Source organism: Tribolium madens, unplaced genomic scaffold, assembly GCF_015345945.1.
Source record: "Tribolium madens isolate multiple individuals breed KSU strain unplaced genomic scaffold, Tmad_KSU_1.1 Scaffold_71;HRSCAF=194;Tcas5.2_LG6, whole genome shotgun sequence".
Taxonomy (NCBI): Eukaryota; Metazoa; Arthropoda; class Insecta; order Coleoptera; family Tenebrionidae; genus Tribolium; species Tribolium madens.
In genome coordinates this window covers 2,449,896-2,472,678 of record NW_025401041.1, presented here as the reverse complement: position 1 = coordinate 2,472,678, position 22,783 = coordinate 2,449,896, and the positions used below count along the sequence as shown (strand labels likewise).

The following is a 22,783-nucleotide window of genomic DNA, read 5'->3' as shown; positions in this document are numbered from 1 at the left end:
AAAGTGGTTTGTCTCTCCTAGTGATCATTGTCATTATTGACCAAGGAGAATAATGAATTAGAGGTGGGTATTGGAGGGTATACAGGGTGTTTCAGACCTCCCACTCCAGAGGAACTTTTCAAGTGAGATAAAATACCAAAAACATTAAAAAAACGTTTAAAAATCCTAGCTGTCAAAAATTTTTGCCATTTATAATTTGACATTTTTTGTCTATTTAATGTCACTAATCTTCTTGTATATGTTTTATTATAATTATTTAGTAACGGTACAAACATTTTGCCAATTAAAGTCACAAATAATATTAAACAGTTACTATTTAGGATACAGTTTTCTTGTTTCCTCTTCTAATAGCCTGTAGCAAAAAAATAGCAATAAATAGAGTCAAAGTGCAAAATTTAAACATTGAAATGTTTATAGCTAGAATATTTTTTAATGTCCCTGGTATTTTACCTTACATGGTATTTTTCTTAGAGGCGCGAGTTCTAAAACACCCTGTATAATTAGAATATTATTTTTTTTAAACAATTATCATCACAAGTACTAATGCAAGTACCAGGTGACTATTAGTATGTGTGACAAAATATTCTATTGGCAACACTGAATTATTGGTAAATCCTTTTAATTTGTAATATCAGAATGTTTCAGGTGACGGCTAAATCATCAGTCGCCCGTGGCAAATGAATGACAATTGCCTCTAAAAGTTTGACGTTGAATTTGAAAGTCAAAGTTGTCAAACTAAAATTTTAACGTTGACACCAACATGAGGTAAAAAAATCACAATCATTTACAGTCATCCGGTATTTCGAGATAAAATTAATGTAAAATCAATTAAAAAAAATACTTAAACTTCCTTAGAACAATCCCACCTCTAATCCTTTGTCTTTATGAAAACTGTCAAAACAACAATGGGCTTATTTTATGTTGAAATATTACCAGTAGTGGGACAAATTTTAACACAATTTCCCTTTTCTTTGCAGTTAAAGTGGAGTAAAAGTCAAAAGTACACACCTGGGTGGAGCCTTAACATAAAAAGGGACGCTGACCAGTGGCGTTCTGTCCCAAATATTGCAATAATATAGCGAATCTCAAACGCCACTGCTTACAAAAACAAAACGTCCGAGACGCGTTTTGGTCAACTATAACGCGTTTCAAAATTATTGACATCTCGGTAGGCATTGAGAGTGTAAACCAGACTTCAATTTTAGCTCCAAAAAAAGGTACTAATGTGAACATTCGTTAGATTGCGATACGTCATAAAAATGACATTTCAGTTGAATTCTTGCATAACTTATTTGTCCAAAAAAAAATGTGCAAGAAACGTGGAACAGAAAGAAAAGAGAAGAGATTAAGCTCAAAATTTCTTAAAAACGACAAATGTCACAATTGTTAAAGGGACGTATCCTTCAACCAGTGGGTGTACACGTACAAAAATGAACAATTGAAACAAATGAAAAATTTTGAATTTCCATAACCTACCGAGATGTCAATCATTTTGAAACGTTCTAAATGCATATGCACATCAGATGTGTACTTTTGGCTTTTTACCCCACTCTATTATATTATTTTAACAAATATTTCATATTATGAAGTTAAAAAATTCCTTTAATATACAAGGCTTTCATTTCAAAAGGAACCAGTCTCAATAACTTTTGAATTTTTTTTTTGTCGATTCGTTTTTCAGTTAGGGTTGATTTTATTTTTGAAATTTTCAGTCCTAGTAGCCTTTGATTGAACTGAATTTAATTTAAATAAAAAATATGTCGATTTGGATTGCGATGGGAGAATTCAAAACAAACATTAAATACGTTTTAGGTTTCATCCCCTAATCACTAACCACCCTTACTTTAAAATTTTGAAGGGCCCCTTCAACTTTTTGAAACATTTTTGGAAGGGATGGAATAAAGCTTATCTAATCGTAAATGAAAAAAAAAATATTTTGTCGATTCGTTTTTGAGTTAGGGGTAGTTTTATTTTAGAAATTTCCATCAGTCCTAGTAGCCTTTAACTTTGGTTTGTCATCTAATACATTTTATTAAGAAAGCGGTGGTGTCAACAATTCAGCGAAAATTTACCATTTGACAGTTCAGTTAATTAAAAAATTACTTTTATTTAAATTAAATTGAGTTCAATCAAAGGCTACTAGAACTAAAAATTTCAAAAATTAAACCACCCTTAACTAAAAAACGCATCGACAAAAAAATTCTTTGACAGTTAGATACGCTCATTTATTCCCTTTCTGAAAATGTTTCAAAAAGTAGGGGGTGCCATTTAGCGACAAGGGGATGAAACTTAAAATGTAACTAATGTTGGTTTTCAACTTTCCCCTCGGGATCCTAATCGACCTGTTTTTGCTTGAAAATACATTTACTCAATGTCAAAAGTTATTGAGACTGGATCCTTTTGAAATGAAAGCCCTGTATGTATAAAAGTAAAAAAGTGACGGTAACTTCATTTACGATAAGAATAAAATAATACTTCCAACTTAAGTTAATAACTCACGTAAGTAATTAGTGTTGGTAATAATAAAGAACAAAAATATAATAGTTGTGAATTACGACATATTACGTCTGAGACAACATGCCCATTAAGTAAGGTTATATTCTTCATTGTATTCTTCAATACTAAACGTGCTAATAGTGAAAAATTATTGTATAGAACCCGGTAGAATAGTATAATAAAGTACAAGTTGCAGAAGGTATCTTATTCAAGCACAAATTTGAAATTCCGAAACGAGCCGCGTAGCGGCGAGTTGAGGAACAAATGAGTGCTTAAAGAACCTTCTGCAACAAGTGCTTTATACTATTTTTTCTATTTTGAATTTTATAAATTAAAAAACATAAATTTTATTATTTTTTTTCTAGAGAATTTTGCGACGGTTGGCGACATTTATGTGGAATAATTTTAGGCGGCTGTAAAAAATAAAAATAATTCTTAATTTCACTTTGAAAATGAATTGTGAAGAAAGTCCGTCACTAAAATTATTCCAACGACTTATTCTAACACCGAAATAGAAAAAAGATTCTTATCTTATGCTACGCATCTCGACTAAGAAATCTCTTCTCTACCTTGTGATATAATTATACTATTTCCTCATATCGAAACAAAAGAAAATCAAAATTTTTAAAAGGACAGTCAGTGTTTAGAAAAATGTCTCAATACATACAAAAATTTACAATCGATTAGAAAAGTAGTGTTTATGCCTGATTAAAGCTTGAAAGTACCTTTCTTTATCCTCTCTTTGCTTCCGCAATTCGGGGAACACCTTCTCGAAAAACTCCCTATTTTTCGCCTCTTTCGCCTTTCTTTTCGTACTACTCTCAATCTTATCGACTTTTCTCAGCCATTCTTGCATCAATTTACTGTACGTTTCTGTCAAATAGGCATTTCTCGCGTCTTTCTCTGCATGTCTTCGCTTAAAATACTCCAAAAGTCGCTTTTTAAAAGCCATATGTTTCCTTTTGTTTTCATGATACACCGCTGTATCACTCGGTTGATTGTACAAAGGCCATTCGACTTTCGGCCCTAACGAATCTAATTTCGCATGCGCACTTTGCGCTTTCTTCCGATTTTCCGCATAGATCTTCTGCGGAAGACTTTGATGCTTCGGTTGGGCATCTTCTTCAACTTCGGATTTAACGGACGGCTTATTTGCTATTTCTTCTAATTCTTTTTCTTTCTTCTTTAAAATCGTTATCTGACTTTCGGCTTTTGCTATCTCGCGATCGACTTTACCGATCTGTTGGATCAGCTCGTCTTTGGTCGTACGAAACGTTTGCTCTTCTTGTTGGAGGTGGTCGGGGAAGGTGGGCGAAATAGCCTCCACTTGGGGGTTGTACGTGCCCGGCTGCTCCTTTAAATAACACATATATTTTTCATTCACTCACGACACGCATACAAGTTTTTTTTCTCTTACCCTCGTATCGATCCTCAAAGGTTGGGTGTTATCCTTGTGCTCCTGCAGGCGTATCTTCTTGATGGGCTGTTGTCCCTGGGAGACGCTGTCGAGATGTACGACTCCCGCCCCACCCGGGAGGGTCTCCCGGGCCCTTCCGCTCGCATATTCGGGATGTAAGAGGGAGATACGTTGGGGGCGGTAGTCACGATAACCACCAGTGTAGATCGCCGTTCCCGGAGGGTACCGTTGAGACACTTGCACCTGACTGATGGTCGGGGGCTGCGATTGGGGGAGTTGGGGGGATGCGGGGTAGGAGTAACGGGCTGTTGTCGACAATGGCGACCGCGAAGGCTTGTAAATGTCCGTCGTGGCTTGGCTGTGGTTCGGTCTGAAAGAAAAGTACAAGTTTCAGGACGTGCTATACAGTGTGGACCTGGATAAGTGAAACGATTCTTGAAAAAAGATAAAAAAATTCTCGAACTAAATTGAAATTTTTGAAAAAAAAGTTATTTTACTGTAAAATGCCTTTTAAGTGGCAAACACTCTAAAGTTATTAAGAAAAGTTATTTAAAATCAAAATCAAAAGTAGGCCAGAGCCCTACTTTGAATATTCTGAACCGTATTTTAAAACTTTGTCTTTTTTAACAACTTTCTTTAGAAATAATAACACATAAAATTATAATAATAATATAATAATTTCATTATATTAAATGTTTGTACTAAATTTTGCATTTATCTGTTATATGTTCTATGTACTATTGTAATTGTGTATAGTCGTATTTTTCTCTTTTTGACATTACAGAATAAATAAACAAATAAAAAATACAGAATGAACCAAAAGTAACGCAAAAAATTCATATCTTTATTATGGGTTTTCAAAAATTTCTCGAACTGATCGATTTAATTTTTTTAAATGCTACATTTTGACACAATAATAACATTTATGACGTCGTTAGTTATCGAGTTATGACATCATTGTTTTTTTTTTAATGTCAACCGACATTTTTTATTACTGTTTTAGATAGTACACATCGTTATCTTTCTGGTAAGCATGAAAACGTTTCAAAAAAATAAAGCAAAAAAAAAGCCAAAAAAAAAGTAAATAAAAAAAAAACTTTAAAAAGTTATACAGTACTTTATCTTCTTGTTCTTGCTTTATTTTATAAAGGGCGATTGTTTTTTTGTTTTTATTTTTTTGTGTTTAGGGTTTCATATTAGATAAATGTTTTCATGCTAATGATTTAAAAAAAATATACAAATAACAATTGCCCCTTATATAAAATAAAGCAAGAACATAAAGATAAAGCCTTTTGTGTTTATACCAGCTGAATAAAAAGTATGGAACCAAACATTTTTTGATTAAACTATTTATTTCTTCAAAAAACTAATTGATGGGTGATAAAGTACTATAAAAATGTGATAATTTAACAAGAATAAAATTTTTCAAAATTTCCTTTTGTTTTGAGTTCTACAAAAAAAAATGGCAACCCACTATAAAATCATTTTTCTCATAAAAGCTATAGTCTAAAGATTACAACTATCCGCTTTATATTTAATTTTTTGAAAACAATTTTTACACATAAGTTGCAATTTTGACAAAAAAAAATCACATAACTCAAAAACAAAACAAAATTTCGTTCTGAAAATACGATCACATTTTTTATATTACTTTAATTTATATTAATTATTATTTGCTGGAGGCAAATGATTAAAAATAAAACCGCTTGGTTCCATACTTTATATTCACCCTGTATAAATGTCAATATGTTTATTTTTTCAAATTTATATTTTTTGTTAAATTTTATTTATTTATTTTTTTTTTCTTATTACCAGAAAGATAAAAACGTGTGCTATTTAAAACAGTGAACAAAAATGTCAGTTGTCATTTAAAAAAATTAAAAATGACGTCTCAAAAACGAATGACGTCATAAATATCACTATAATGTGAAAATATAGCATTTAAAAATAAAATCGACCGGTTCGAGGATTTTTTTGAAAAATGACTCATAACAAAGATATGAATTTTGTGCGTTATTTTTGACAGTCTGTATTACCAATTAGCCATTGAATAAAATGCAGGCTAAAAAAAATGTAGGTTCTTATATAATATAAACTTATATCAAATTATTTAGGATTATTACTATTATTATTTTAGGATCATAACAATAATTAATTGTTTTAAATTTGATTGAATGTACTTCTTTTGTTTTTTTAAATTAAAATTTAGAACCTTTCAGTTACATTATAGTTAAAAAATTAACGTGTACTATACAAAACTGCATCAGAACTGTTCTAGCCCCACTAAAAATTTTGGCGCCCTACCTTTCTAGCTATACCAAATTTTAAAATCGTCGGCCAACTATGATTTTTAATTTTCTTTCGTACAAATTTGTAAAAAGAATTTAATAAAATTTACCTACTATTAAATTTTTTGTGTATTTTTTTAATCATAACACAAGAACTGTTAAAATAAAATTCTTTGATTTGTGAAATAATAAACATAAAAAAATGAAAAATCGAAGTTGGCCGTAGGAGCCTAGTTGTTGATTCTAAACAATTTTTCTTAATAACCTTGTCACATATATATCAATTTACTCTACAAAAAAAAGTTGTTTTTTTTTTTAATTTCTATATTCTATAGTTAATTTTTCAAAATTGAGAATTGCGAATTTTTCATCTTTTAAAAAGTCGTTTCACTTTATATCGATTTGTGATTTCAGGACATACTGTGTATCGACTCTGAAAAGTTTTTTCGTGTTTGGAAGTCTCCTAAATGCATGACGAGATTCAAGTTGAAAATTTTTTGTCCAAATCCGCTATAAAAGCTTGTCGTCGATGGAAAAACTTTTCAATGCAATTTCAAAGATTATTTTTAAGAGACGAAAAACATTCGTGTTTATGATTCCGAGTTTTGTTAACGTATTTATTTACTCCTCTTACAATAACATGGAAGAAATCCATTTTGAATACTTATAATTTCAATTAATAATTTATTTATTTATGGAAGAAATCTGAATAATGAGTTTTTTAATTAAAGTTGATTTCTTTTTCGTCGTTATAATCCCAAAAATGTTGCCTTTATCAGACTAATAATCGTATTTTTCATTTGTTACATATTACGTGTTTGTTCCATTAAGCGATAATAATTTTTATAACAATAACTTCAAAATGTCAAAAGTTGTTTGTTGGAAATGTTTATTCATGAGATGGAAATAAATAAAAATTAAAAATCAATAATTTTAATTGCTTCACCGATGCATATTTAGGATTCAATGATTTTGATTAAAATTTGTTTAATTTGATGTCATAATAATAATAAAATATGTATAATAATTACAATAATAAAACAAAAAATAAAAACGGTTCTAATCAACCAAAAGAAACTTATATTTAATAATAATCCTAATAACAATAATAATTTTGAAAACATTTTGTACAATGTTTCAAATAATTACACATGTTCAACGAATTACAATATGTATTTTAATTTTCTTTCTCTAAAGAGTAATTCTTCTAAACTTGCTTCGAGAAAAATCTCAATATTTTTAGCCGAATCACGGTCCCTGTATCCTCTCAAAACTTTACATTTTTACCAACATGAGTTATATATTTTTAACACTTTAATAAAATTAAGACTGTGAACACCGAAAGAACGAATCGATTTGACAATAAAACGATTAACTCCCTGAAAACTTTTAAAAGTCGCATAAATTATCGCGACTTTGTCACAAAAATACTCCCAACTTGAAGCGATAAAATCTCCCAAACAGACAAAATTCATATTTTCGTAGTACTAAAATCTAAATTAAGCTACTCGACCTTTGAACTTTATTTAATTCCAGTCTCTTCCTCATAACTATGTTTGATTTATTATTGAACAAAAAAAAATCAAGTGTGCCTTGGAATTTTCCCATCCAAAGTCTACTTCGCCACAAACCGCACCAAATCTGGGCCCCAGACCCATATGTTCCGAAATCGACCCAGATTCCATTGACCTTGAAATTTAGATAACCGTCTCGACTTTCGTAATCCTGTACACATTTGTAATCAGCGCCATCTCGCCGGAAACCGGCGATCAATCGAATTCCAGGTACGTCCAGTCGTACCAACAACGAAAAAAAAAGAAACAGGAAAATTTTCCTAATCGGACAAAGCAATGACCCCCGTGATAGTCGAGAAGGAGGTATGGCCATAGCACGTGACCTGTGTGTCATTGGTGGAAAAAAGCGGCCATTACTGCCCTCGGGCGTGGTGGGAGCGATTTGAAACAATACGAAAATTTAGCACTACGAAGTGGGAGAGGTGGTTTGTGAATGGTAGGCGGAGCTTTAACCCCACCGCTCTAGAACGAGACAAGAGATTGTTTTCCCAGTCTACTTGGGATTTTCGAGACGTTTGCTGACATTGCTGTTCGGTGCTCGAAGCAATTCGGTTGGGTTTTTGCTTCAGGCATCAAATTAATCAATTATTTACGTAAGTACAACACTGTAGACACACGAAGAATCAAGTTGGTCGTGTATAACTGTCAAAATTAGACAACAAAAAAAAGACGCCATTAAATTGTCGTTAAGTATATTAAATAAAAAAATTATAATAACAATAATAATAACATGACCTCCAACGACCATTAAAATTCCTCAATTATAAATAATGAGTAGAAAAAAAAGCAACAGTGTTGCCATAAACATTTGGGAAGTATGCCTAAATAAGGATACAAAGATAAATGTGGCAACTAAGTTTCGACATAGTTTTGTAGCCCAAATAAGCATAATAAACTTGGCCGAAATGGGACGATTTTCGGATTAAATTATGTCACGAAGTTGGCTGTGACACCAGAAATGGGAACTATGATGTTTCAAATGACAACTAGATAAAAAAATAAAATATTGTTACAATTTGTATTTTTTCAAGTTCTTTAATCTACTGGTAAACAAAATTTAATTTTGAATAATGTCTAAAAATGTGTCTACAGTGTGGCGCAATATTTTTCATAATAAATAATTTTTATTTGTCTAATAAACAAACAAAAATAAATTAGTGAAGTCATACAAGCTAAACAGAAAGTATGGAACGAAAATAATATTTTTTTTGAATATTTTTTTGTTTTGTTTTTGAGTTATGCTTTTTTTTTCAAAATGGCAACTTATATGATTTTTTTTCTATAAAAATTGAATAAAATGTAAATAATTATAATCCTTAGATCAAAATCTTTGTAAAAACAAGGTTTTATAGTGGTTTGCCATTTGTATAATTAGACTGCAGAACTCAAACACAAAAAAAATCGAAAAATTTTCTTGAAATACATTCATAATTTTTTACTTTATCAATCAATTATATTTTTCAAAATGTATACAGAATGCGCCAGAACTCGCGCCCCAGGGAAAAATTCCCTGTAAAGTACGATGACAGGAACATGGAACAAATGTTAAAAAAAAAATTATCTATAAAAATTTCGAAGTTACAAGAGTTTAAATTTTACACTTTGACTATTTATTTAGGTTGGAAAAATAATTTTCCAAGTTTTTTTGCTACACGCTCTGAGAAGAGGAAAGAAACAAACTCTGTTTAATGTTTGTGGCTTTTATGTGCAAAATTTTTGTACCTTTACTAAATAACTATAAAAAAAAACCTATACAAGAACATCAGTATCAAAAAAAAATCAAAACAAAACAAAATATCAAATATCAAAAAATAAATGTCAAAATTTTTTGACAGATAGAATTTTTTAAACTTTTTTTCCATGTTCCTCGTATCTTACTCGAATTTTTTTTCTGGGGTGCGAGTTTTGACACACTTGTATAGTTGAAGTAAAAAACGTTTGGTTCCTTACTTTCTGTTCACCTTAAAAAACACTTCTACTTCTAATTTTTTTCCTGAAAACTCAAATTTTCCTTAAAAAAATGAGAATTTAGAAAGTGATTTACTCAAAATATTTATTACACAATATTTTTATAAATTATTTTATTTTATTTTTAAGCGATTTAAAATGTGTGAGAGCAGCAATTTACCAAAAACGATACATTTTCTGGGGTTGTTTTATTGTATTTTTGGTGTAAATCTTTGGATTTTTAATAGAAAAAAAATCAGTCTTTCAAGTTTTGGTAGTTTTAAACATCAAGAATTAATCACACCTTTATTATTTCCACCTACAATTGCATTTTACAGCTTGCAGCAGTACCAACACAAAGAAATCTAAACTTTCATTGCCCTATTTGCTCCAATAAAACTAAATAACGGTAATCAAGGAAGTAATAAATACAAGTCATAGAAGACCACACAGAAACCAAATCACATTTTACAGAAACAAATTGTTTAATTTTTTTTAAAACACCCCTGTATTTTATTTAATTCGTTATTACCGCAATTCTTCTCACCACCCTATATATTTATACAAAATTTATCATATTTTAATCGATACAACCCCTCTTCATCAACATCTGCCACCATCCACACCTTTTTCAAATGTCAACGAACCGATAAAAAAATACAATAAAGCATTTTCGACCAAATCTCACATTATTCTTCCTCTCACTCTCCCATATTACCCAATATTTAAATTTTTCGAACGTAATTAATGAATGAAACAATAAAACAATGAATCGACGATAAAATTAACTATCTTGTCCAAAACCGCAACCATTCCTTCTCTCTCTCTTGCAATAAAAATAAAAAATAAAGAAAGTTCTTATCACTAAACCGTGCCCTTGGACGATTTATATACCAAGTGTGCGAGTGAGATGACACGATACCGTCGAAAATTCCATCGAAATAACAATAGACGTAAAAAATCCGACAACACATCGCAGCAGCCGGTGCATACAGTCGGATGCGACGTTGCCCTGCTCACTTATACAATGTTGCCGCTATGCGACGGCCGTGACAAGGGCAGTCCACCGTGCACGGTAAACGAGAGAGACAAAAAGATGCCATATTTTTTTAGACATTGTGTGTAAGAGAGAGATGAAAGAACGACCTAGAGTGAAAGGCGCGTGCATCGCGGACGGCCGGGACCCGAACAGTTGAAGAACAGTGAGGGTAGGACGCAGGATCGTAGACGGCCGGGCAAAAGCAAATGTCAATTGAGAACCGGGAGAGGAAAAAATATGGAAATTTTTTTATTCAATTAAACTGTTTGAGGTTAATGTGTGGCTCGAGGGTTTGAAATATCCACAAATTTTGTTACATTATGAATGCCTGGTGAAAAATGAACCACGTCGAGTCATCCATGATTTTTTAAAAACGTGCCTCAAACCTCTGACTAATGCATTTTTTTCTCTTGTTTTCTAAACTCGCTTACTTGACGAAATGTTCGAAAAGTCATATTATATGGAAGATCAAATAAAAAATGCACATCCATTATGAAAATTGGTGCAACGGTGCATAATCATCTATTGTTCCTCGACATCGCACAGTATGCAATTTGAACATAACGGATTTCGATAATTATCGATGATTATTTGATGCACACATGTTTCCGGTTGTAGGGAAAAAAAATGTAAACCCTTCTGAACCCTTGTTGAATGTGTGACAAGAGAGGAGACGGAGGCGTCCTTAGACAAGGTCAGTAGCCCGAATTAAATTATCGACTTGCGTAACGAAACCCCACAATTATCTATTATTATTCCGGTCGAGTCCGGAGACTCTACTCGAACGGATTTCGCGAGTTTTTCACCAAAAACTACATTCTGTTAAACTACAATATTACTTAAAACATTGAAAGTAAATTTTACAAACGTTCAGAAACACTAAAACTGACTTTCGGATAAAAAAAATATTATACCAGATGATAAAAATTGAAACAAAGAATATTTTTTTAAAGGGCAAAGGATGAATACAACCATTAAATTCGTAGCGACGTTTCGATACCTTTATTGTATCTTCCTCAGACGAAGAATTTTCGTTGGCTGAACATGGGAGGCATGGCACTGTCAAGTTTTTCCTTAGACGAAATTTAGCAAATAATTATTTTTTTTTAATACCAGGTGATTAATAAAAAAACACCACTTGGTAGTGGAGGTATTATTTATAGCTTTAGTTAAAATCTTAATTTTATAGAATTCAAGAAGACAAAAAACAGATCAATTTCTATTTATCCATCCGCTGATTTTTTAACTATTTTAATAACAAATACAAGTTTCCAAATATTGCAAAACCGATTCGTTTTTTAAAAAATACATCGCAATTTCGATCGATTTTTCAATAAGATATAAATAACTAAGCATAAAATATTTAAGAGACTTGAAATGAGGGCATCACGTTCTATAACAAATGCCACTTTTAAAATATTAAAATAGAAGAGACATTAGAGTAAAATTTTTTCAAATAATAACAAAGTAATTTCAATGTTTCAATGCCGAAATAACTCATTTGAATATGTGGTGAAATCACCGCCTCCTTAATCAAATGTATCAATATCCCGCCTGGGCATTTCGTAAAAAATGCATTGGAGCAGTGATTCCGATTTTTTCTTAGTTACGGGGGTTACTAAGGAAAAACTGAATAATTTTTAATTATTAACGAAAAATAACGCAATTAATAAATGATGTGAAGGAAGGATACAACAAAACAAGATACGCCAGGGAGAATTGATATTATGAGATTGAACCCTTTAACCTAAAAAACTGGATTTGTCAAAAATTTTCCCCGGATTAAAGCGCCAACGGGAATCACTTGAACTCAAAAAATGCCCAAGCGAGAAAAGGATTATTTCTATGGAGACGGCGATGGGTGAAATTATCTTTTAGAGTAGGTAGCGACGTCAAACGTTAAAATACCCTAAAATGAAAACTATACCCAGAAAAACATAACTTATTTCTTTCTTTCATTGTTTTTCTTGTGTGAATGACTAATTACCCACTGGCAGTGCTACCAACCGTTTTAAAATGCTCAACATCAAAATATCCCCTAAAAAAAACGTAATACCTAACTAAAAAAAGAATTAAGTACCTATAAGAAATTCATTAATTTTTTGTAAGGTGCTTAAAAAAATTATTACACCCAAAAAAAGAACAAAACATTAAATCATAAATCCTTTTTTCATGAATTATTAAGAAATTATTACAAAAAAATATTTATTAATTTATTCATACCTATATTATTTTAAATTTTTAGTATGTCTTTTTATATACTATTTTACAAGTTATTATTCATATTCTGGGTGAATATAAGGAATGGAAGCAAGCGATTTTTTTTAAATCATTTGTCTCCATAAAATAATTATAATAAATTAAAGTATTATAAAAAATGTTATCGTATATTGAGAACAAAATTTTGTTTCGTTTTTGAGTAATGCGACTTTTTTGTGAAAATTACAATTTATGTAAAAATATATTTTTTTTTAATTAAAGATAAATTAGATAGTTGTAATCCATTTTCATGAGAAAAATGATTTTATAGTGCGTTGCCATTTAAAAAAAAATATTTTTTTTTTGTAGAAATCAAAAACAAAAGAAAATTTCGAAAAATTTTATTCTTCATAAAACCACATTTTTATTAGTTTTTCCAAAAATAAATCGTTTCGTTCCATACCAGGTATATTTTTCAATTAGGATATCCATGTGCCAATATTAACAACAGACAAAAATGTCCTTAGAATGCAAATTTTTCGAAAATACTGTCTATAAACACGAAACAGAGCTCTTTTGGTAAGTCATTGAAATAAAATAAAAAATCGATTTTATGGCAATTTCGTTACTTTTCCATGTTTTGCAACATAGAAAAAGTCATTAAGACAAAAGTTCAAGACTGTAAAATAAAAATTAAACCAATAAAACCATTAAAATGATGATACATAGTCTTGGAAAAAACTAATTTTGAGAAAATTTCGTCATTTGGAACTCAAACAACCCGTAATTAGTGCGTAATCGAATTCAAATAAAGAAATGGCACAATTAGGAATTTTGAAGTAAGAAATCTGAATTTTAATTCTTCTGCTTGTTACCAGCTGTAATTAATATTGAAAATTTCGCTATTTTACAAAAATAAGCTGATGTAAGTATTATTTAAACATAACTTATTTCGTTAAAAATTTAATTTTAAAAGTATTCAAAATCTTCAAAAACATAAAAGAGATTAATTTCTTCTATCCTTTGTGTGTCTCTGATGATTCAGAAAAAATCGTTACTGAGTATAATTAAATATTTCAATTTTTTTTGGAAACTATTTTTATAACAAATACAAGCTTCCAAATATTGCAAAACCTATTCGTTTTTAAATAATAATATCGGTTGATTCACTGACACTGAGTACAATAATTTGTTTTAAACTAGAAATAAGCTAGAAACCAGAAAGAGAAAAGAATAATTCATTTATTATACTGTGTGACTCTCAGAAAAAACAGAACAGGCAGTAGGTATGTAAAAAAAAATAAGAATGTGTCAAAAATTTCTCAGCTTGGCATTTGTTCTGCCCTTTCACCTTTAACATCTAACTTGACAATTTATTTATGTCATCGTTATAAATATCAAAACCTGCCTCAAGTCAATTGTTAACCATAAACATAAAAAAAATATTAATTATCCTATCATTAAGCAAGTCTAAATTTACCCAACAGCTAGTGTTGCCAACGTAATGTAAATATTATCACTAAATCGTATATCGCGAGGCTATAAATGAAAATCGTTGAAATTTGGAAGTCACATGACTTGTAATGATTGACACGTAAGTAAATAACGACCGTAAAAATAAACATTGTTTTATCTATTGTAAGTTACGCCATTAACATTTTCTAAATTGTCACCACAAAATGTTGGGAGTTAAACAAGGGAAAAATGGTAAAAAATCGTGAATAATCAATCAAAACCTTATCTTATCAATGTTATCTTTGGTATTTATATCGATTCGTTTCGCAAGCGCGAGTAAATAGAATAATGAAATTGATTTGAGAAACGTGTAAACACAGCCATGTCGATACGTGTGAGTGACATACAAAATTTTTCCAAGTCTGTTATTCTCTCTCTTTATTTATCTGACAAAATTCGATATCATTCCGTCCTTGTCTGACCATTATCAAACGAGAAAAAATATATATCATTTTTCTGCAACCGTCATTAAATAAACAGTAGGGAAGAAAATATATTATTTACGCCGCATGATGTATTAATCAACTAATTGCGACATGGCTAATAATACTTTACTTCAGGGTTGGAAAATTGATTTTTATTTCATCGTGTGATTCATAAAATTTTCATTGATACAATTTTTTCTAAACTAGCAAAAATCATACTAATGCGTAATTTTCACACGGAATACGAATTTTTACACTGATAAGAGCGTATTTATCGCTCGAAAAATTCGGTTATCGCGTCATACCAACAAAATTTCATTTCATGGCCAACTTGGTTGGTGGCCTAAATGGCCATAAAACTAGTATTCAAAAATGTCATCGCCTTCGTAATCAAACCTCCGTTGAAAATTACGAAATGTTTACTTTTATAATAGAGAGAAATCAATGTAGGAAGAAATGCATTCGACCCTCATTTCCATAACCTTGAAAAATACACGAAAAAAAATCGCATCGAAAACACGGAAACGGTCGCCATATTTGCCTATCCTTGAAACATCGATTAGAAGAAAAAAAACAACAGACAATCGTGTGCTATTGAATCATTCCGCGTGTGGGTGGGAATTTTTTTCCCCCGGTATTGTGGCAACACTGCGCAATTAAGGCGCATTCAAACGGACGCGACGTTCGATTTCCTGTTGATGCGTTGCTAACGCAGACGAAACGTCGCACCTGTCAAATGAGGGACCCGTATGTTTGAATTGTGGAGGTTTTTGAAAAGAGTTTGCCATGATTTGGCTAAATAAATGCAATTTTAAAATTCAACTGTGTAAAATGCAAAATAAATTTACATTACAAGGTGAATAAAAAGAATAGAACCAAGCTGTTTTTTTTTTTAATCATTTGCCTTCAACAAATAATAATGAATAAAAATTTAAATGCTATAAAACTTGTGATCGTGTTTAAAAATAAAATTTTGTTTTGTTTCTGAGTTATACGATTTTGTTATCGAAATGGCAACTTATACAGGGTGTCCCAACAAGTTGAAAAAGTCCATTAGTGACGTTTAAATAATAGAATTTGAAAAATTTATGTAGGACATTGATAGATATTAATCTAGTCTGTCGCCTAAAATTATTTTCAACTATATATACAGCGTGTCTCAAAAATAAGTTACAATACAAACTTGTGTTTTTTTAAATGAATATGTTTCTTAGCATTTTTGGATGTAGCCTTTTAAAACAATGTTTTTAAACCAAACTTTTATTGGTCGATTTTTATTTAGTTTTAAAAATAAGCCGTTTTTTTTGACGAAAACATGCACTTTTTAATAATTTTTTACACACAGACAAGAGATGGAAGAAATATCACTTAATAATCACATTTGTATTAAACTAAATCCATTATTCCTTATTTTTACAATAAAATAATTCAAATTTCAGTATTTAATGACTTTCACAATTTTTGGATAAATCAAGACATAAGTGATCCGTGGTAGAATTACTATAGTAGCCATAGTGTCAACAATGCTCAGATATTGATAGGCATTGGTGCTACAATTAATATTGAATGTTAAATTTCTTTTCATTTATCAATTCTAGACATTAAAAGTTTATTTCTTTAGATAGACAATTTATCAATCTATTAGATGCAAAAATAAAAAATAGGGTGTTCGATTTAATTTTTTTAATTTATTTAACTTTTAACAAACTTCTTAATTTATTAATCATTACAAATGCAAAACACTAAAAAATTGGTACAGCTTTAAATTCTGTACTTACTTCTTTGCAGAAGTAAGAAAAAAATTGTTCTAGCTGTCTTAGTTTTTGTGTAATAAATTTTTAAAAAATGCAGTTTTCGTCAAAAAAAGTCTCATTTCTAAAACTAAGCGAAAGCGACTAATAAAAGTTTATTGTAAAAACATTGTTTTTAAAGGCTACATCAAAAAAAGCAAAGAAACATACGGTGTTTCATTAAAAAAAACACAAGCTTGTATCGTAACTTATTTTTGGGACATGCTGTATGGTTGAAAATAATTTTGGGTGTTGCACTAGATTAGTATCTATCCTATACTATTTTTAAATTTTACCATTTAAAGGTCATTAATGGACTTTTTCAACTCGCTGGGACAGCCTGTATAAAAAAATCGACAAAAATTAAATAAAATGTAGATAATTGTGATCCTTAAATCATAGCCTCTGCAAAAAAATATCAATTATGTAGTTTTTTTTTTAATAAATAATGTAAGCAAAAAACGTTTGGTCCCATACTTTTTATTCACCCTGTATATGTATATAATTTTACAAAATCACAAGTTATTCTAAGATGAAAAAATGCTGATTCGTCGAGACGTTTCTTTGATCTTTTTCGGTGATGTCATTTCCGACAAAAGTGTAATAAAATACGATAGTGACGACATTAATGATAGCACAATATCCGCAAAATAGATCCGAGAGTAGTTTTATTATTATTGTGTTGGTCTAGTTGGGTTAGTAATTTTCGGTTTCACCGGAAGTGAAACAAATTCTATTTTTGCACAAGAGACAGAAAGGGTTTCGAAATATTTTTAGAAGAAAACAAAATCGTAATTTGTAATGTTGAAAATGCAAAAACCAAGTTAAAAAACTGTACCTACAGTGTTAGCGATATTTTTAAAATATTACATACTAAACAACTTTATTCAAACTAAGGTCTTGACTAATAAATAATAAAATCCTGCAATTATGTAGTAATAAAAATCACAAATTTGCTGTTTAATGTGGACAAACTGGCTTATAGATGAATTTAAAACATCGTAAAATAGAAAAATAGGTGGGAATTTTATAAAAAAAAAACTTACAAAATTATGCAGTATAAATATGAAATATGAAAATTCAACGTACAAACGTTGAAACTACAAGAAAAAGTATAATAAAAGCTATAATAACAAAAAAAATCATCACCTTCAGTAGGTATTTAAAAAAATTAAAAAATCATATAAAAAACTAAAAACTTAGATAGTTTTTTAAATGTTAAAATGACGCCTTTAGCAGTGTTACCAACCTATAAAAAATGTTCTGAAAAAAATACTGTCTAAAAACAAAACAGAATATCAAAACTTATTCTTTTTTTGTTAGGTATTTTGCTACTTAACAAAGCTACCACTTTTACTAAGTTACTACTTTTATTATTAACAAAGTCAAAAATATAACCAGTGATTTTTCAAATTTTATTAAAATACTGTTTGTAAACAAAACTTTTTTGATATTTTTAAATAATATTTCTAAAAAATCAATGTAATTACATTACATTTCTATTTTGCAAAACTAAAACCATCGGAAAAGAGTCAAAAATATTAATTAGATAATCAAAATACAGGAGGTTAAGAAACGAGTTCAGATGTTTCATAAAGACAGAACAACAACTAAGTAAAACAATAAAACGTTTCGTTAAAATTAATTTTGATAAAAAAATCTTTGAAACCACATTTTTTCATTTTTTCAGTTTTAAATTTTTATAAAATCGAAAAATTCACAAAAAGTTTAAATGTTAACAGTGTAATGAGAGGCCAAGATTATTATGAAATTTCTAAAATTATTTTACATTAAACAGGACTTCAAAACAATTGAAAAAAATCATCAAAAATCCACAATTCGTTAAATCGAAATTTATAAAGTCAATAAAATCAAATAGAACCTTGAAGAAAAGTAAACAAATAATAAAAATCAAAATAATATACCTATTAATCTGCTATATAAAACAATTTTAATCAAAAAGAATAGAATTTACAATTTAGTAATTGCACAAATTAACGCAGTACCTATAATTCCTTCTCATAATAAAAAAAATAAACAAATATTGTTAAAAACGTAAAAAAAATAAATAAATGAAACTTAATTAGGTACAAAAAATAAAACTTATGAATTCTCATATTCTCATTCTCATATTTCTATATTTTTCAATGTTGCCAACTTAACAACTCACAGGTGAAATTAATTAACTATTCGTGATTTAAATTCTCAAAAATTCAAAAAAACAGCAAAAACCGTCTCCGTTTCTTACGTTTAATTTTTATTTTTTTACTATTTTTAGTTTCTCAAATAAGATAAAAAAAATCTATAAAACTTTTATCTCTAAACCCCCAAATAAATTATTATCGACACCACAAGACAAATTTTTATCGTTTGTATTTCAAATTGAAATTTCTATTTTAATAAAAGTGTAAAATTTGAAAATACTTTTCTATAAATAAATCAGTCAAAAAATTGTAAATACGTTCGTCGGCCACCAAACTGACATTTCCGATTTTTCCTCTACCCACACACCATCAAATTAGACGCAATTTAATTAATTATAATTAGCAAAAATTATCCCAATCATTGGAAAAAATCACAACACGGGTAAACAAAAAACCAATCATTTCAGAGCCTGCTTTGACCGTTTTTAAACTGTAAATAATTTTTCATCTCGGTAGGCTTTGCACAGCGTCGAGTCGTCGACAAAATGTCGGCCAACACAGCTTTGTACAAAACTCACCATTTTTTCACCTCTTGTTTAAAATTTCTAAAAAACCGCATCGTCTTTGATTAAAAAGTACCAAAAAAACTCATTTTTACTCTTTGTCTCTTCCTCTCTCTCTCTCTCTCACGTGCAATTATTAGCTTGCTTTCATTTTTTTTTTATTTTGTAATTTTGATATTCTCCGGGTTGCTGGCCTACTTGATCCGTTCGAGTGATTCGTTTACGGAGGTGTAATTAATTGAATTTGAAGCGAGAAACAACGAAACGATACAACAAAATGGCCGACGCGTATTTTTAGTGTGTGAGTGGACGAGAAAAATTTTTATTTTTAAAATGAACCCACTTTTAAGACGAAAACAAATGAATTACGTTTCAAAACAACAATTTTAAGTAAGTTATGACGTAACAAAATTCGAAAATCGGGTAGTTTGTTGTCGTCGGATTGGCATTACTCATAGCCGCCTCTGCGACAACTAGTAATAAAATCTTAATAACCAATTGTGCACAATATCAAATGAGCGAAATTCTAAAAATAAAATTGGTCAAATGACACACTGATCTTGTTTAAAAAAAAAACGTCTCTATGCTTAATTGGGAAAGAAAAATTGTTCAATTTTCAAGTTTTTGATTCATTTTCAAGCTTCAATAGTCGCAATTTTGATCGATCTTTCAATGAAATATAAATAACCAATCATAAAATATTTAAGAGACTTGAAATGAGGACAAGTTCCATAACAAATGCCACTTTAAAATATTAAAACGGAAGCGACATTATAGAATATAGAATTATTTTCAAATAATAGCAAAGTTAAAATACGTGTTTCAGTGCCGAAGTAAGTCATTTAAATATGTAATGAAATTATCTTTCAATGTTGGTGCCGACGTCAAACGTTAAAATACCCTAAAATAAAAACGATATCCAGAAAAAGCAGCAAAAACTTGTTTCTTTCTTTCATTGTTTTTGTTGTATGGATGGTAATAGTGTTACTAATTACCTACTAGCAGTGCTACCAACCGTTAAAATGCTCAACACAATATCGCCTAAAACAAAGCAAAACGCAGCTTTTTTAATAACTAAAAAAAAAGAATTACAAGAAATTGATTATTTTTAACTTGTGCAGTTGTATTTTTTGTAATGTTAAGTAGTTAATCATTAAAATGCGCTAAAAAGAAATTACTACACCCAAAAAAAGAATGAAACATAACTAAATCCTTTTTTGATAAATTATTAAATTAATATAGCAAAAAATCAATTTTTTAATACAACAATTGTAACTTTTCCTCCCTTGTCGAGGGTAGTAACCACCCAGGGAGGAAAAAATATTTTTCTCCAACCCAATACATAAATTTTCCTACGACCAAGCTAGAAAAACTGTTTTTCCGTTTCTATGGGGAGTAAAAGTTTTACCTCCCTGAGAGGTTACATATATTTTTATGATAATTTTGACAGATGAGGGAGGTAACATTTCTACCTCCCTGGAAGATAATTGGCCACTTTCGTTTCTGAAATTAGGCTGAAAAAACACACTTTCTGATATTAGGGAAATATATTTTTCAATTAGTAGAACCATTTGCCAATACTACCAACCAATAAAAATGTCTTTAAAACGCTAACTTTGATCAAATTTGACCAAAATATTGTCTGTAAACATTAAACAGAGCTCTTTTGATAAGTAAGTTATGTATTAAAATTTATAAATAAAATAACAATTTTAAGGCGATTTCGTTACTTTTCCATGTTTTGCAATAGAGAAAGAATCATTGAGACAAAAATTTAAGACAGTGAAGTAAAAAAAATTGAACATAAAAATACACAATCAACAAAATTAGATTTTTAGTATATTTTTACGACCTCTTGGGCCAAAAACCCTTCAACAATTAAATTTTCAAAACTTGTTTCTCGTGCATCAATGTTTTTCTAAAAAATTTCTGAATTTCCTGTATAACATCATTAAGTTCGTATTTGATGAGTGATAACAAAAATTCAAAGTTGTGTACTATGTAGTGAAAGCATAAAAAAATTTAAAGCAATAAAACCATTAAAATAGTGATAATTAGTCTTGGAAAAAACGAATTTTGCAGAAATTTCGTCATTTAGAGCTCAAACAACCCGTAATTAGTGCGTAATCAAATTCAAATAAAGAAATGGCACAATTAGGGATTTTGGAGTTAAAAATCTTAATTTTAATTCTTCTGCTTGTTAGCAACCGTAATTAATATTGGAAATTTCGCTACTTTGAGTCAATTGGGTTAGAAAATTGGTGTTTTTTGTTACTTGGCGTAGCGTTTTAGCGACGGGTCTTGACATGACCACCTCTGTTGTTTGCAAAATTTTTAACATCGTTCTTGCTGCCAACTTGGAATAGCAAAAATCCTTACTTTTTTTGATTCGTTTGTCGGTTTTGTGGGGGCTACTCACCTATGATTCTGGGGTTGTCTTTGCGAATATGACATTGTCGGAGTTTGTACAGGCCCATGTTCAATTCTCACGGAATGTATTTCCATATCATATACATTTACGCCGAAAAACTCGTGATTTTCTCAATTCATGAACACACTGTATAACCGCCACTGTATTGTTTGGCCCCCACTGATTTCACTCTGCCCCCCATTCTACACGCACTCAAACACTGGAAATTGGGAAAAACCACCCCCGATTACATGGTATGCCAGGCCACCTCGATCGCAACGGAGAAAGTAGCTGGCGCGCGCTTGGCCACGTATGTAGCGACGAAGGGCCCCCCGGGTGTCTCAACGCACATGAATCGAGGAACAGACACCAATTTTGGGCGAATTTCTAGGGACAAAACGCGTTTTCCGGGGGGCGAAACGTGGCCGATCGTCGATTGTTGACGCAGGGTGGTTGACACACACGCACTTGATTGAGAGAGAAATAACGAAAAACACAGCACGGGGTGGGTTAATTCGAACCGAATTTAGATTTTTAACACTGGGAACACTATTCTATAATATAGATACCGCCATAACCCGACATCTTGGTTAAACTTCGAAGCTGAAACGAAAACAGGTCCGGATGAGTCGATCTTTTCCAAAGGGGAGGACGCATACTACAAGCGAGATGAAGCTAGACGCGGGTCGAGGCTAGCTCAGACGTCCCAACTTCTATCTCACTACGGGTAAAAATCATCAAATTGGGAGCCAACCACATTAATTTAGCCCACAATCAATCACAAATACCTCGAATTAGACACTAGTTGTACAATTGGGCGAGAGTTGAACCCGAAATTGGCCAAAAGTAAAGCCAAATGTCAAACACAACAAAGCAAAGTATGTCGTGACTCACACCGGACACACAATACGGTTTAGTGTATTCCGGTTTCATTTTTACCCGTACCAACAGTGAGTAAGAGAAAGATGGGCGCTTT

The 22,783-nt window shown here is 30.5% G+C and overlaps 1 protein-coding gene across 1 annotated transcript in view; it reads right to left on the bottom strand.

The window, feature by feature from the left end:
• Window positions 1–22,583, bottom strand: part of LOC123008403 (nuclear receptor corepressor 1) — a 39,571-nt gene extending 16,988 nt beyond the window's left edge. Inside the window, exons 1-3 of the mRNA XM_044404184.1 lie at window positions 21,817–22,583; window positions 3,914–4,283; window positions 3,222–3,850 (exon numbers count right to left, since the gene is read on the bottom strand). Coding sequence (XP_044260119.1) covers window positions 3,222–3,850; window positions 3,914–4,283; window positions 21,817–21,902 — 1,085 coding nt within the window. The 5' untranslated portion in view covers window positions 21,903–22,583. The remainder of the gene's footprint in view (window positions 1–3,221; window positions 3,851–3,913; window positions 4,284–21,816) is intronic.
• Between the last annotated feature and the right edge of the window lie 200 nt (window positions 22,584–22,783).